This window comes from Oryx dammah, unplaced genomic scaffold (genome assembly GCF_014754425.2).
Source record: "Oryx dammah isolate SB20612 unplaced genomic scaffold, SCBI_Odam_1.1 HiC_scaffold_24, whole genome shotgun sequence".
In the NCBI taxonomy this organism is placed as follows: Eukaryota; Metazoa; Chordata; class Mammalia; order Artiodactyla; family Bovidae; genus Oryx; species Oryx dammah.
The window spans coordinates 73,962,171-73,979,778 of record NW_024070208.1 but is presented as its reverse complement, the minus strand read 5'-3'; the positions used below and the strand labels follow the sequence as shown (position 1 = coordinate 73,979,778).

Sequence of the window (17,608 nt, the reverse complement as noted above, 5' to 3'; positions counted from 1 at the left end):
CTTTGCAACCCCATGAACCACAGCACACCAGGCCTCCCTGTCCATCATCAACTCCTGGAGTTTACCCAAACTCATGTCCACTGAGTCGGTGATGCCATCCAACCATCTCATCCTCTGTCGTCCCCTTCTTCTCCTGCCCTTAATCTTTCCCAGCATCAGGGTCTTTTCAAATGAGTCAACTCTTTGCATGAGGTGGCCAAAGTATTGGAGTTTCAGCTTCAGCATCAGTCCTTCCAGTGAACACTCAGGACTGATCTCCTTTAGGATGGACTGGTTGGATCTCCTTGCAGTCCAAGGGACTCTCAAGAGTCTTTTCCAACACCACAGTTCAAAAGCATCAATTCTTCAGCGCTCAGCTTTCTTTATAGTCCAACTCTCACACCCATACATGACTACTGGAAAAACCATAGCCTTGACTAGATGGACCTTTGTTGACCAAGTAATGTCTCTGCTTTTTAATATGCTGTCTAGGTTGGTCATAACTTTCCTTCCAAGGAGTAAGCATCTTTTAATTTCATGGCTGCAGTCACCATCTGCAGTGATTTTGGAACTTAAAAAAATAAAAAAAAGTCAGCCACTGTTTCCACTGTTTGCCCATCTATTTGCCATGAAGTGATGGGACTGGATGCCATGATCTTCGTTTTCTGAATGTTGAGCTTTAAGCCAACTTTTTCACTCTCCTCTTTCACTTTCATCAAGAGGCTCTTTAGTTCCTCTTCACTTTCTGCCATACGGGAGGTGTCATCTGCATTTCTGAGGTTATTGATATTTCTCCCAGCAATCTTGATTCCAGCTTGTGCTTCTTCCAGCCCAGCGTTTCTCATGATATACTCTGCATAGAAGTTAAATAAGCAGGGTGACAATATATAGCCTTGATGTACTCCTTTTCCTATTTGGAGCCAGTCTGTTGTTCCATGTCCAGTTCTAACTATTGCTTCCTGACCTGCATACAGGTTTCTCAAGAGGCAGGTCAGGTGGCCTGGTATTCCCATCTCTTTCAGAATTTTCCACAGTTTATTGTGATCCACATAGTCAAAGGTTTTGACATAGTCAATAAAGCATAAATAGATGTTTTTCTGGAACTCTCTTGCTTTTTCGATGATCCAGTGAATGTTGGCAATTTGATCTCTGATTCCTCTGCCTTTTCTAAAACCAGCTTGAACATCTGGAAGTTCACGGTTCACGTATTGCTAAAGCCTGACTTAGAGAATTTTGAGCATTACTATACTAGCGTGTGAGATGAGTGCAACTGTGCAGTAGTTTGAGCATTCTTTGGAGGACTTACACTATTAAATTTCAAAACTTATTTTCTTTTTTAAAATATAAATTTATTTATTTTAATTGGAGGCTAATTACTTTACAATATTGTATTGGTTGTGCCATACATCAACATGAATCCGCCATGGGTGTACACGTGTTCCCCATCCTGAACCCCCCTCCCACCTCCCTCCCTGTCAAAACTTATTTTCTAAAGCTATAGCAATCAAGGAAGTGTGGTATTAGCTTAAGAACAGAAATATAGACCAAGGCAAAAGAAGGGCAGGTCCAGAAATAACCCCTTACATTTATGATCAATTGATTTTTGATGAAAGCTCCAGAGCAATTCAATGGGAAAAATAATGATCTTTTTAACAGTTGGTAAGGAAATGGCTTAGGGCTTCCCTGGTGGCTCAGAGGGTAAAGCGTCCGCCTCCAATGCGGGAGACCCGGGTTCGATCCCTGGGTCGGGAAGATCCCCTGGAGAAGGAAATGGCAATCCACTCCAGTATTCTTGCCTGGAGAATTCCATGGACAGAGAAGCCTAGTAGGTTACAGTCTACGGGGTCACAAAGAGTTGGACACGACTGAGCGACTTCACCTTCAAGGAAACGGCGACCCACTCCAGTGTTCTTGCCTGAAGAATCCCATGGACAGAGGAGTCTGGCGGGCTGCAGTCCTTGGGGTCGCAGAGAGTCAGATGTGACTGAGCACCCACACGCATTGCGACAACTGGATATCCATATGGAAAAAAAAACAAACTTCAACCTTTACCTCACACCATACACTAACATTAACTCAAAATGGATCATTGACCTTAATGTAAGAAATATAAAAACGTATAGAAGAGTCATAATAGCAAGTTTTTGCAACCTTGGTAAAGGAAAAGGATATGAATAGCTGTGACAATGAAAGTATGATCTTTTAAAACAAAATTGATAAGTTGGCTTCATCAAAATTTAAAACTTTGGCATTTCAGAAGACATTAAAGGAATTAAAAGGTATGCAATTGACTTGGGAGAAATATTTGCAAATCATATTTTTAATAAAGGACTTATATTCAGAATATATAAAGGACTCACAACTCAATATTGAGACCAACACACAATTTTAAAATGGGCAAAAGTTCGAATAGATTTTTCCCCAAAGGGTAGATACAAATCGCTATTAAGTGCATGAAAAAGTGCTCGATCTCATGTCAATCTATGCCAAAACCAATACAGAATTGTAAAGTAAAAATTAAAAATAAATGAATAAATTTTAAAAAAAGAAAAAAAAAAAAAAGAAAAAGTGCTCGATCTTACTAGTTATTAGGAAAGTGGTTTTAATTACCACTTTCCTTTCCACCCTCATACCCCTAAAGTGAAACCTGCCTGTCACCCTCACTATCAGTGATGTGTTGGCAAATATTAACAATCAGGGGAAAAACAGCCCCAATTAATAGCATCTGCCAGTGTCCTTGGTGTAAATGCTCCCACCATGGCTGATCCCAAGCCACCCACATGTGGTCTGAAAGTGAAGTTGGGAAGAAGTGCTCGCAGTCAGCTCCCGGATCAGGGTGGAGCTCCTTACACACCAGACCGGCCATCACTAGCCTCTCAGTTCAGAGGAAGGCCCACTAATCCGTCTGCCCAACCGCAGGGCAACTCTTGTCAGCTGCCTAGAAAGGTCTACACGTTCCTCCATTCTTTAAAGGGACAAATAAGTAAAGGCTCACTAGGCATGGGAGGAAATTCAACAACTTAGAAGCGACAAGCCCTGGTTGGGTGTGTGAGATTCTGGAGGAGAGCTGAGATAATTAAAGTCTGAGAAAGGGATTTTATCCTGAAATTTCCATTTGGATCCTCACAGAGACTCAAGGAGGTGCTCCATCTTTAAAAAAAAAAATCAATAAGGAGCTCTTAGAAATTAAAAATGTTTGTCACTAAATAAAATTTCAACAGATGAAAAATTTTTTAAAAATCCCATAATGCCAAGAGACAGACAATGTGGATAAAAGAAAAGAGAGGATCAGGAGACCTGATCCTAACATCTGGCTAACAGTTTTTGAGAAAAGGAGAAGCAAGGAAATGGAGAGGAGGAAATAACATAAGACATGATAAAAGAAAATTTCCCAGGGCTTGAGACACCTCCCAGTTAAAAATACTCAGGAAAATGAATGATTAAAAAGAAAAAAAAACCTACCACCTCTAGATACATTCTCATGAGAAGAGTAAAAACACAGTTTCCAGAGGGAAACCTACAGTGAAAAAATAGGCTCTCCAGCAACCTGAAACTAGAAGATAAGAGGCAATGTCTTTGTAATTCTGCAGGAAATTGAATTCCAACAAAGTTTATTCAAGTGCACCCTGGTGGCTCAGATGGTAAAGATTCTGCCTGCAGTGCAGGAGACCTGGGTTCCATCCCTGGGTGGAGAAGATCCGGTGGAGGAGGGCAGGGCAACCCACTCCAGTATTCTTGCCTGGAGAATCCCCATGGACAGAGGAGCCTGGAGGGCTGTAGTCCATAGGGTCACAAACAGCCAGACACTACTGAATCAACTTAGCACACACACACACACACTTATTCTAGCAGTAAGAACAAGCTAAAGGCAATTATGAAAAAGAAAAGTGATACAACAGTTGATATAAAGCAAACGAAAACGTGCCGCAAATGGAACGATTGGTGGGGCTTAGAAAAGAAATCCGTTTGACACCAATATCTGGGACATCCTCCTTGGTACAGGAGTGTAACAGTGAAACCATGAAGTAAATGTGATCAGAAAGGGTATTAATACTGGGAAAATAGATTCTATTGTCTGGCTCTACAGTGAACATTTACAACTTTTATTTTTTATACTTTTTAAACTTTTTACTTTATTTATTTGTGGCTGTGCTGGGTCTTCACTGCTGCAAGCAGGCTTTTCTTCATTGTGGTGAACAAGGGCTACCCTCTAATTGCGGTGCGCAGTCTTCTTACTTCGGTGGCTTCTCCTGTCGCGGAGCACGGGGCTCCAGAGCGCGTGGACTCAGTAGTTGAGGCTCATAGGCTTAGTTTCCCCTAGGCGTGTGGGATCTTCCTGGACCAGGGGTTGAACCTGTGTCCCCTACGTTGGCAGGCAGATTCTTAACCACTGGACCAGCAGGCAAGTCCCTTAAAGTGAATTTTTTAATGGCTGCAAGTATTTCCTTGTAAAGAGGCACCATGATCGAGTCATTCCCTTTCATTTGGTCCTGTAGGTTTGATTTCTTGTTTGGGGCTATTTTAACAACACTGCAATAAACACTCAATAAACACTTTGGTACAGAAATATTTGTATCTCTCCAGTGAGAGGGCGGCTCAACAAGTAATCCAGGCCTGGACTAGATGCTGGATTCTACCCTAGAACCCCCAGAATGGACCCAGCTTTGCCGACACCTTGATTTTAGCCTCACCAGACCTTTTTTGGACTTCTGACCCCCAGAACTGTAATAAATGTGTATTATTCTGTGCCACTAAGCTTGTGGTAATTTGTTACAACAGCAATAGGAAACTAATATATTGCTTTAAAAAAACCCTAATATTTACTTTTGCCAGTAATTTAATATAGATTTGAGTGGTATAAAATCTGAAAGATAAATGATATGTTATAGAAATACCTGAATTTTCTAAATCTTGCCATCCATGGCATTTGAAGAGATGATATACTTTTATTAATTCTAGGAAATAAAATTGAATAATTGAATGTGAGCAACTTAGACCTCAAAGGTATATATTTATTCACAGTGGATTCCCAAGACTCCATTGTCTATACTGTTTTAGATTTATAGTAATTTACTAAAGCAAGTCATTGGATAAATGCACTTTGACAAATTCTGATATTTGCATAATTAAACATGAAGTGAATAAATACGGCATTTGTATCTTGTGTCAGATGATAAATAAGTTGTAATATTATTGGTACAGAAATCAATAATGCATAAGGCATAACCACTTTTGTCTGGCAATTAGGAATGATTTCGGAAAGCAAGTTCTAATGAGGGTTTTTTGTTTTTGTTTTTAATTAAAAGACAAGAGCAGTGAAGAGAGCACACTGGAAGTTATAAGGATCTCTGCTTCCTTTTTTTATTTTGAATATGTCCCAGGGATTCTGTATAATTAATTGGAAGAAGTTTCTCCAAAATGCATTTTTCTAACACTTTCTGAAGCAGTGATATTTCAGATAAGGAAAATGAAAGTGAAAGTCGCTCAGTTGTGTCCGACTTTTTACAACCCCATGGACTTCATGGAATTCTCCAGGCCAGAATACTGGAGTGGATACCCTTTCCCTGCTCCAGGGGATCTTCCCAACCCAGGGATTGAACCCAGGTCTCCTACATTGCAGGCAGATTCTTTACCACTGATCCATGAGGGCAAAGCCTCCGTCTAGATGAACAATGATTGTAATTCCTTGTATCCCCGTCGCCTGAAACTGTTTCTTGTTCCTTGGTGCGCAAGAAAGGTCAACTTTATTTGAGGATAACAGTTATAGTCTTTAATTATGTATGCTGGCCTCTCAATAGATGGAGGTGAAGAATTATTTGATAGCTTTTATTTCTCACTTCCCCAAAACGTGATATAATTTTTATATTAAAAATAATTAGGTTCTTTGGTTGGTTTCTTTCTTTTTAAAAAAGCTTCTCATTCTGTACTGGGGTAGAGCCGATGAACAGTGTCATGATCGCTCCAGGTGAACAGCGAAGGGCCCCAGCCACGTGCACACACGTATCCATTCTCCCCGGTCGGTTTCTTGCTCCATGTGAAGTAGGACAGTGATATGTCGGAAATGACAGAGGTTAGACTTTGCAGCAACCCCCCCCAGATAAGTGCCCCCCATTTTTCGTTTCTCTCTTCGCTGGTCTACAGGGAACACCAGGGTAAGGTCACTTATCCTTGTCTCCCCCAGTTCCCCCTTGATTTCCCATAACTTTCAGCCCAGCGGCCGGTAGGCCAGGCCATGTTGTGAGGATGAAAGAGGAAACCCTGGAGAGGCGGTGACTCAGGGGCACCTCGGCCACCCCACCCAGCGTCCTGGGGCAACCAGTCCTGTGTGTGGGAGGTGGCCCGTGTGCTGCAGCATCTTCTGTGGGGAAGAATACGGGGAAGAAACTCATGCCTCTAGATGTTTCTCTCAATTTCACAACTAGAGTTTATTTTAAATAGACGGCCCCTCCCCTTTTCTGTTAAAATGCAGATATTCTGAGAAAAAAGTAGCATTTTAAGGTTTCAGGGACATTTATTTCATCATGTGGGTGAGTTACCAGATTCCTTCCTGAAAGTAGATTTTGATTCCTTTTCTGAGAGAGAATATGAAGATGTCTTAGAAACTATATATGTGTGTGTGTGTGTATACATATATATGTTATATATATAAAACATACATCTTATAAATTATATATATAACATATATGTGTCTGTATATACGTAGACATATGTACACACATAGGCTCACACACATATTTTTCAAATGTATGTACCTGCAACCCCATGAACCGCAGCACGCCAGGCCTCCCTGTCCATCACCACCACCCGGACTTTACCCAAACTCATGTCCATCAAGTCGGTGATGCCACCCAACCATCTCATCCTCTGTCGTCCCCTTCTCCTCCCACCTTCAATCTTTCCCAGCATCAGGGTCTTTTCCAGTGAGTCAGTTCTTCACATCAGTTCGAATCCACTCTTGAATTCATGCAAATGCACGGCTCCCTGACCCACAGAAGATGCTCAGAAAGCAGTCTGGGCTGCTGCCATTGGCTTTTCTTCCTCACTGATATTGTGACAACCTGAGCCCACCTCCAAGCCAGCACGAGGACTTGCCGAAAGCTCACGTGTCCCCAGCTTTCCCTTCCGCCCTCTGCAGGCTTCGCCCTCAGAGACAAGGCCCCACACCCTAAAGTATGGGTCCACCATTCCCTTGCTTTAAGAAAGAGTTTGATCAGCTATAAACGCACTCCGCTAAAGTCATTTAGAAGCTTTGTAATGGGAGGCATGTTAAAGAAGAGAAAATCGTCTTGTTTTATTTGTATGTATTTCCTAACAAGGTGCTTCCGCAGGATGGGGTCCCAGCAGCCACATGGAAGGGACTTGGTCCAGCAGAAATGACCTGGCCTGTGAAAGCAGAGAGCTGGCTTGAAACGGTGCCATGCTGTGCTGGGGAAGAGCTCCGTCATTTGTCTAGTTCCCCACTCTATCACATCCATTTCCTAATATAAAATGGGATTGATTGCTCTGGTGGACATAGGAAGGGTTGGAAATGCTGTTTGGGGTGCTTAACACAGAGCAGATCAGCAGGGCTGGTGTCTTCCATCCCCTGGAGTTTTGTTCTTCACTTATACTTCTCCACCTCTAGGAAGAGCCTGCCTGGGTTTCTCCCTACAGACCACAGCCTTCCGGTCAGCGTGGCCTGGGGCATCGCTAAGACTCAGAAGAAGACAGAGACAGATGAACAGCTAAACAAAATGTGTACCCACAGTGGAATATTATTCAGCTTTTAAAAGGAAGGAAATTCTGACCCATGCTCCAACATGGATGGACCTTGAAGACGTTACAACACATGTAAGAGGCAAGGACAAATTTTGAATGATTCCAGCTATATAAGGTATCTTGAAGAGTCACATTCATAGAGACAGAGAGTAGCATGGTGGGTGCTGGGAGGTGAATAGGGAGTTAGCATTTCATGGGTACAGAGTTTCAGTTTGTTGTTCAGTCTCTCAGTTGTGTCCGACTCTTTGCAACCCCGTGGACTGCAGCACGCCAGGCTTCCCTGTCCTTCACCAGCTCCCAGAGTTTGCTCAAACTCATGTCCATTGAGTCAGTGATGCCATCCAACCATCTCATCCTCTGTCGTCCCCTTCTTCTCCTCCCCTCCATCTTTCCCAGCATCAGGCTCTTTTCCAATGAATTTCCATTTAGGAAGATGAAAAAGTTTTGGAGATGGCTGATGGTGACAGTTGCACAACGGTGTGTGTGTACTTAATACCACTTAATGTGCATTAATAGTTAAGATGGTTAGTTTTGTGTATATTTTACACGATTTTTTTAAAAAAGACAATAGAAACTCACCTTCCTTTTCCCTTTTAATGTTCCTTTCAGTGCTGGCAGAGTACAAAAGCCCTCCTCAAGTGAGAGTAAACAGAAAAAAAGATCTGGAACTCCTAGCTGTATTCTTATTTTTGGTTTTGTTATTCTTAAAGGAAGGAAATATAGAGTTCTCCAGAAATGCTTTCCACAGCTCACAGGCCAGGTAAAAGCCACACTTCTGCAGCACGCACAGACGTTGAACTGACCAAGCTTCCGCCCATTTTTGCAGAGGTGGTGCTTACCCAGCACAGTACTGCTTTCCGAAGTGGGAGCATGTGTTAGAAATGCAGATTCTCAGGCCCCACCCCGATCTACTGAGTCAGCAAATCCAGGTGAGGCCAGGGACCCTGCATTTCATGAGCCCTCCCGCCTTGGCTAAGATGCACGCTCAAGACAGGGCATCCCGGCCCAGATTTCCCTTCTGGCGGCCCCCGGGGGCCGGAGCGGAGTCCAGGCGCGGGCCGCCGACAGGTGTCCCCCTTCTGGGGCTCAAGGGGCGCCGACCTCTGCCCCTGCCGTTCCACTGCCTCCAAGGGTGGAGCCCCGCTGCCCCGCCTGCACACCTCCAGCTGCACAGGTGCTGGGCAGGGCCTGGAAACCGAGTCACAGGAAACACCTTAGCACGGATTCCTCCCACCTGGACTCCTCGCTCGCCAGTCGCAGGGAGCCTTCGGAGCCGCCAGCATGGGTAGGCGCCCGGGCAGGCCGGGGTCCCGGGGAGCCGAGGGAAGCCGGGAGCAGGCGGGGCGCTGCGGAGGGGTTCCCGGCGGGCCGGGAAGGGGCCGGGCTGCCACGCGATCCCCACCTGCGGCTCGGGGACCTGCGCGCGTGCACGCGGAGCGGGGAAGGCTGGCACCGCGGGCGGCCATGCGCGGGCGCAGCCGGGACATCTCCGCGCGGCGGGAAGAGGCCACCGGGGGTCCGCGGAGCCGAAGCCGGGGGCGGGGGCGGAGGGGGAAGTTTTGTCCTGTCCTGGGGGTTGAGGAGGGAGCGCAGAGGGAGGGGCCCCCAGGTGGCAGACGCTCGTCGGAAGAACTAACGCCATAACCTTGACCTGCCCACCTGTTGGGAATCCACGGCCTCTGTGTTCCCACCCTGTGGGCTGTGGGCTGCACGGGGTGGTGCTGGTGATGGGAGGGGTCCGCAGAACCTCAGGGGGGAAGCGGGTAGGCTCTCTTGGCACTTCCCTTGCCTCTGGCTGGCCCGGTGACCCCAGAGGGAACCCTGGTCCAAGAGGCAGTGGGGCTGGGCAAGTGGGTCACACTTGGGGTTTCCAGGGGTGCTGAGCGTGCGCCTCCTCCCGCCTGCAGCCATCAAAGCGCCACTTGGCCGGCGGACCTGGGCAGGTGCTCTGGGTCTCGCTGCAAAAACACCATCCGCTTGTCACTCGGTGCAGCTTTCCTGGGAGGTGCTCCGAAATATTTATTTTGGTTTTCAGATCTCCACACCTAAGTAGTTTCTGTGCTGAATGGGAACTTTCCCAAAGGTAGCTGCAGGCGAGGTCGCTGTCTGCTGCCTGATTACCAGTGAATGAACACTATGTAGTCCCCAGTGAACACACTTTGTAGTTTACAGATTGACCCTTCAGGGTTTACGGGTTCTTCTGTGTGTTTTGCACCTGAGATAGGCATAGCATGTGAGAAGCAACAAAAAGTCTATGTTCGGACAGCAGTTGCATCTCTCTTGCTGTTCAGTGGCTCAGTCGTGTCTGACTGTGACCCCGCGGACTGCCAGGCTTCCCTGTCCTTCACCAGCTCCCGGAGTTTGCTCAAATTCATGTCCATGAAGTGGATGATGCCATCCAACCATCTCATCCTCTGTTGCCCCCTTCTCTTCTTGCCCTCAGTCTTTCCCAGCATCAGGGTCTTTTCCAGTGAGTCAGCTCTTCACATCAGGTGGCCAGAGTTGTGTATTTACTCAGGTCCTAAGTTTTCGATATCTGGGTCTAGCTAATAAATGAAACAATTAGGAAATGTCTTTTAACTTAAAAAGCAGCAGTGACTTCCCGTCTTAAGAGCAAACATCTGTGACTGAGATGATGCCAGGATTGTTTCAGGTCTGCTCATGACTGCAGGGGGACACTCGCTGAATTCAGCAGGAGGGAAAGAAGTGAGGAAAAGTTCTTAGGGAAACTTTTTTGTTGAAAAAGGTCAGATGGGAGATATCTTTGGCTAAGGAGGCCACACAGTGCCTGTGGCAACTATTCAACTCCACCCTTGGAATTTGAAATATGAAACAAATTGGCAAATCTGTGTTCCAGTAAAATGTTCCTGATGGGCATGGAAATGTACATTGTATACAGCTTGCAGGTGTCACGAAATAGTCTTTAAGTGTGTTCTTCAACTCTTTTAAAATATAGACATCATTCTTAGCTTGCAAGCCTTGTAGAAAAGGGCAGAGGGCTGGATTTGGCACGAGGCCATAGCTGCTTGCTGACCTTTGCTTCAGTGAACATGTGAGATTATCAGAGTCGAGGTGCAGAGGAGGCCAGGGCTGACCTGCCTTGACGGGGGAGCCCCCTCTGAGGCCTTTGGAGGGCTGGGGATGCCTTTGCTGAAAATCTCAAATATTCAGTGTTCCTCCTCGTAACCCCACCCCACCCCCTGGCCAAGAGCTTAGCAAAGATTTATGCTGAAGTTGTTCTCACAAATTCCTCCCCTCGCTCTGGTTCTAGAAAACCATAGATCCTGCTTCTGTTATGTGCCCCACATGGGCCTCTGAAAACGGAAGTTGAGGGGGCTTCAGGTTCTAGGAGGCAAGTTCCCCGACACCCAGGCCAGGGCCTCCGGGCCAACTTGAGCAGTTCATTCACTTTGTTATCACACCCCTGCCCCAGCCCTTCGCTTCCTGCTGGCCTCGCACGTCCTTCAGAAGAGTTTTTCATGCCAGTTTCCTGCCTGAGTATACAAGGAGGGACAGCCGGGAAGGTCCCTCAACCCTGGGCCTTTACAAGTCCTTCCACATTCTCTCCTCTTCCTAGAAGCTCTTGGGTAGACCTGTGAACAGAGCCAAGGGCCAGGGAGGCTGGCATTGCTGCAGTCGGCCAGAAGCCTGGGCGGGGGGTGGGTGGGGGGTTGGGGTCCCACACCAGAGGGGGCTGAGGGCATCTGAACCTCAGGAGAACCTCTTCCTCCCCAGAGTAAGAAGAGAAAACTTCTGACATTGGGTCCTTTTAGGCTGACATAACGGCAACCCACTCCAGCCTTCTTGCTTGGAGAATCCCATGGACAGAGGAGCCCGGCGGGCTACAGTCCACTGGACTGCAAAGAGATGGTCACGACTGAAGTGATTCAGCACACACGCTCTAAGGCAGTGGTGTGCCTTAGACTCCAGCCTGCATCGGGATCACTTGAGCTAGAGCTTATCCTAACAGGTGGCCGGGCCCCGGCTCTAACATGTCTGTATCAGTGGGTCAGGGCAGGATTCAAGGATTTACAAGTTCCCAGATACTGCTGCTCCTGACAGTGCCCAGGACCACACTTTGAGAATCACCACCCTACGTGACTCTAAACGACAACTTTCTTTTCTTGACCCTCGCCCACGTCCCCATGTTACTACTGTGCCCCCAGAATGAGATTGTAGCAAGATCGAGTGCAGTCTGGGCCCTGGGTTGTCTTCGATGACCGAACTTGGGACACATTAGTAGCTAGAATCGGAAGCTTAGCTCGCGAAGGGAGCCAGCTAAGGCTGGCACGGGTTGACCTGAATCACCTATTTATGCAGGTATTTTGTTTTTGTACTTTTACCACATAAGGGTACAAAACTGTCCTGCCCTGAAGAAGCTCATATCCTCAGGGGCAGAAGCACAAGCCCATAAGCAACATTTTCCCACACCGAATTACAGTTGAGGGAAATAAACTATTATGAGACCAGTGAAAGCAGTCATGTACGGTGTCTCGTCAAGGTTGGAGAATTTGCCATCTTCATGATAAATTTTCGCATAGCCCTTCGCATCCCCACAAAATGTCCTGAGTGGAATTATTCCAGTTTTGGTTTACTCGGATTTCTGATCAATAATTTCCCCACTGCCCTTTGAGTTGCTGAAGGACAGAGACAGCTTGGGGGATTGTTCCAGGGGCTGGTTGAGCCACCAGGCTTGTTTCCAGGGAGCCACCTGTTCCCTGGGGTCAAGCTGACGAATGGAACCACGGTGCAGGGACTGCCAGCCAGCTCTGTTCCCACTTTTCTGGGCCGTGGCTGCTCTTGGACATAATTCTCCACACATCTCGGCTCCATCTCTGGCAGGAGAGAAAGTAGGCGGGCGTCCCAGGTGAGCCAAGAGGGAAATAAAAACAAGGGTGGACTCAGGACATTCCTCCTTCCTCCCTGATGGTGGTGAAAGAAAGAGGCAGTATTATCAGAAGATGAATGCAAACCGTTGACTCATAGCCCTGGGATTGCAACATCAAGAAGCAGGGAATCGCTGGTTTCGGAACTTTGTCCCCTGGTTACAGAGGTCAGAAATGTATCCCCGAGGAAACAACACGGTGGGGTCACCCCGTGGGGTCGATGTGAACAGGACTGGCCGCCCAGACCCGGTCCAGGTGCAGCTCCTATCAGCAGGCAGGACGGGGATACAGGACTGTCTCAGCAGGTGGAAGGTGTTACAGCCAAGATAGGGATGCGACTGTCCACAGACTGTGCTGAGCAAGGAGGAAGGTCTAGTCCTTCCGAGACTGGAGACCAGCCCGCACCTCCCCCTGGACTGCTGTCAGCCTGCATTTCTGAGTCACCTGGATTTCGCGGAGATGTGTGACCCTGAAGCTGTGCCTGTCAGGAAAGTTTGGTTCAAGGACCAGACCTAAGACCAGAAAATTCCCAAACCATAAGAAGACCTGTTAAAAGTGCTCAGACTCAGCATTTCAAACTCTCTGCAGGGTTTTCGTGTAAGCTCTATTAGGACATGTCAGGAGGGATGACTGAGACGTTCTTAGAGGAACAAACGTTTTTCTCATTTAGTCCAAACACGTAAGTTCCATGATGTATTCATTCCCTTGTGGCTGCTGTAACAAAAGTATCACAAACCAGGTTGTTTAAAATGGCAGAAATTTATTGTCTCGCATTTCTGGAGGCTGGAAGAAACCCAGGTGTCAGCAGGGCATGCTCTCTGAAGGCCATAGGGGGGATCTATTCTCTGCCTTTCCTCTTGGCTTCTGGTGTTCTCAGCCAGCCTGGCATGCCTTGGCTGGTGGATACTGCTCTCCCGTCTCTGCTTCCATCATCACGTGGCCATTGTCTTCCCTCTGTATGCACGTGGCTGTCTTCTTATCAGGACACCGGTCATATGGGATCAGAACCCATCCTACCCCAGGATGACCTTGTCTCCAGTCTTCACATCAGCAACAACCCCATTTCCAAATAAGATTACCTTCCAAGATTATGGAAAGGACCGTAGTTTTGGGAGAACACTGTTTAACCCTATACATGGTACTAGAAGCAGGCTTCCCTGGTGGCTCAGACAGTAAAGAATCTGCCTGCAATGAGGGAGACGATCCCTGGGTTGTTAAGATCCCCTGGAAAAGGAAATGGCAACCCACTCTAGTATTCTTGCCTAGAAAGTCCCTTGGACAGAGGAGCCTGGTGGGCTACAGTCCGTAGGATCACAGAGTCAGATATGACTGAGTGACTAACACTTACTTAAAAATGTAAATGGTACTAGAAAACATTCTCTCTGAAATATGTGTATTATTTATCAATAACTTTAGTTAGGAAATATTCATAGTGTGCATAGATCGCTCCATTGTGGCCCTCAATTTAGGTGCTGCAGTTAGTAACTAGTGTCTTCCCCCAGCAAGACAGATGGATTTTTCAGTCATAGCTCTAATCCATCCTGAACAACAGTCTATTTAATAACAGAACTGGTCTGTAAACACACCCCCAAGTACGTAATAGTAGGTGAATCAGAAATGTTCACAGTGATGTCATAGACATGGGTGATTTACCTCATTAATTCTAAAAATAATGTCCAGACTCTGTTATACTGTGTTCTGGATCAGTGGATAAAGTTTCCAGGCAATCTTTAACTATGAATAGTGTTTAGCTTTTTGTTTATTTATATATATATTTATATATGTAACTAAATTGTTATGGAATTGTTAGGAACAATTATTGACCAGTCACCTAACACTTCTGTGGAGAGCTGTTAGGTAATATCAGATAAAATTTAAAGTACACACAATGTTTTATCAGCATTCTACTTCTAGAAATTTCTTACGGATATTCTTCTGTATTCTCATGACAGGATGGAGCCGTGTTCAACGTAAATATCAACAGAGGAAAGCATTTGCATTCTGTACCTAGTTTTTCAGCCTAACTTCACTATTACCATGATCAGAAAGCAGTTTTTCTAGTCACAGTTTAACATCTTAGAGCAAAAAAATCTTTATGTCCAAAATTTCAGGTCTTTAACTTATTTTTAATTGCTTCCAAAGAAACTCCCCTAAAGACCAGAAGATAGGTTTTAGTGTTTTGTTTTGTTTTTAATTTAGTAACACTTGCATGCCCCAGGCTTTGTGTTCTCCTGTGAGGATATTCAGGTCAGGGCCAACAGTAATAATACACTTGTTTCCCTTGCCTGTTGGGTGCATGGGACTCACCGTGGTGGTGGCGTCCAGAGGCCGGGAACCCCTCCTCTCCCATTCTCTCCTGTTTCCTTTTACAACAGCTCTGAGGCATGGTCTGTCTTTACCCTGAGAATATATTTGTTTTTTCACTGTCAGCTGTCATACCATTTAGAGTCAGCCTCACTCTTAAGTTCGGAATACAGAATGTTCCTTTTTTTTTTTCCTTAAAAATTTGCCAGCCTCCATTTTAGTATTATTTTATTTTTTTGGCCACTCGGCATGTGGGATGTTAGTTCCCCAACCAGGGATTGAGCCCGCACCTCCTGCATTGAAAAGGCAGCGTCTTAACAACTGAACTACCAGGGAAATCCCTACAGGGTATTCTTGTAGAATATAAGAATGTCCAGGTGTAAAAAGCGTTTGCACAGCCAAGGAAACTATAAGCAAGGTGAAAAAACAGCCCTCAGAATGGGAGAAAAAAATAGCAAATGGAACAACTAACAAAGGATTAATTTCCAAAATATACAAGCAGCTCATACAATTTAATACCAGAAAAAAAAAAAAAAAAAAACACAATCAAAACGTGGGAAAAAGACCTAAACAGACATTTCTCCGAAGAAGACATACAGATGGCTAATAAGCACATGAAAAGATGCTCAACATCGCTCATTATTAGAGAAATGCACATCAAAACAACAATGAGATATCACTGCATACCAGTCAGAATGGCCATCATCAAAAAGTCTACAGACAACAAACGCTGGAAAGGGTGGGAAGAAAAGGGAACCCTCCTGCATTGTTGGTGGGAATGTAAATTGATACAGCCCCTATGGAAGACAGTGTGGAGATTCCTTACAAAACTAGGAATAAAACCACCATATGACCCAGCAATCCCACTCCTCGGCACATACCCTGAGGAGACCAAAATTGAAAGAGACACATGTATCCCATTGTTCACTGCAGCACTATTTACAATAGCTAGACCATGGAAGCAACCTCGACGTCCATCAACAGATGAATGGATGAAGAAGTTGTGGTGCATATACACAATGGAATATTACTCAGCCATAAAAAGGAATGCATCTGAGTCAGTTCTAATGAGGTGGATGGACCTAGAACCAATTATACAGAGAGAAGTGAGTCAGAAAGAGAAAGATAAATATCACCTTCTAACACATATATACAGAATCTAGAAAAATGGTACTGAAGAACTTACTTACAGGGCAACAGTGGAGAAACAGACATAGAGAACAGACTTATGGACACGGGGAGAGGGGAGGAGAGGGTGAGATGTGGAGGGAGTAACATGGAAACTTACATTACCATATGTAAAATAGCCAATGGGAATTTGCATTATGTCTCAGGGAATTCAAACAGGGGCTCTGTATCAACCTAGAGGGGTGTGATGGAGAGGGAGATGGGAGGGAGGTTCAAGAGGGAGGGGATGTATGTAAACCTGCCGGAGTCCAGCTCCAGCAGCCAGGGATTCAACCTGAAGGTGTGAGTAGTGTCGGCGAGAAACTGAGGCAGCTTCTCATTCTTCTTGGACTGCCTGTTTATTTCAAGCTTATGATTCTCTTTTATACTTTTACAAAAGCATTAGGTCAGAGGTTTTATATTTTTAGTTCCCATTGACCCAGATTTATTTTTCTCCAAAAATCACTGTTGCCCCTCAAAAGGAGTTCCTCCCTCAGCGATTCTCTTATCTACTTCTTCTCATGAGTCCTTGTGAATACACTGTAACTCATGCTAATGTCTGGGCCGAATTACCACATTCCTCAGTTTAATTCTTATCTTTCTAAGTCCTGTTTGCCCCTAGTATCCTAAGCTCACTATTTCTGAGAAAGAGCTTCTAGCTAATAATATCTCTAAAGTCTCTAATTTCTATAAGCTGTAGTAGAATATTGCAACATTACAGCAATCCTTAAATCTTTAGCTTCTAACTATTTTAATTATTCCTAAGCCCTAAATTCAGCAAACTCCTTTGCCATAAACACTTTTCTCACAAATGGGCTTCAGATAGCAATCCCTTCCATGGCCTCAAGCTGCGGCCTGTGTGCTCACTCTGGAACACTTTTTTGTAAAAGTCCTTGAACAAATGTCAGTGATTAACTTGATGAATTATTCTTTGAGCACAGCTGCAGAAGGCTTTATGCCTTCTCATGCTCCTCTCAAAAACAATAAGCACCTTAATATTCTCTTCAGTCAACTCAGCCGAGGAAAGGAAAAAACAAGTCAGAATCACAAAGCCTAACTCCTTCATTCCGGGTCCATGCCTACGGAACAAAGGGAGGGAGTTTAGGGCCGTGCCTCCATTTTGTCAGTAATGTCTAACGCGGCTCCCGACATAAACCTGTGGCTGATTCATGTTGAGGTTTGACAGAAAACAGCAAAATTCTGTAAAGCAATTATACTTCAATAAAAAATTAATTAAAAAAAAAAAAAAGAATGTCCAGGTGCAGATACAGGAAATCCCTGGAGAGCAAGGATGGTTTTCATAACCCCCAGTAAACTCGTCCCCTGAGTCACTGATTAGCCTTCGCCTGAGGCAGAACTTAGGCCAGTCCCTGGACCTTTCTGTTTTGCGTAAGAGCTTACTGAGTACTAACTCTGGCTGCTCTCTCCCCGCAGTAGAGAAATACACTGTCTCTGAGCACGTCCCGGGGGCTTAGATCTGGGGCGCCCAGAGCTGATTTATTTCTGAGGGAGAA

General features: G+C 45.4%; 1 protein-coding gene across 1 annotated transcript in view; it reads left to right on the top strand.

The window, feature by feature from the left end:
* Positions 1–8,945: 8,945 nt before the first annotated feature.
* The window catches only part of SLC15A1 (solute carrier family 15 member 1), a 49,580-nt gene continuing 40,917 nt past the window's right edge, over positions 8,946–17,608 (top strand). The window contains exon 1 of the mRNA XM_040267372.1: positions 8,946–9,022. Within this exon, the coding sequence (XP_040123306.1) occupies positions 9,019–9,022 (4 nt within the window). The 5' untranslated portion in view covers positions 8,946–9,018. The remainder of the gene's footprint in view (positions 9,023–17,608) is intronic.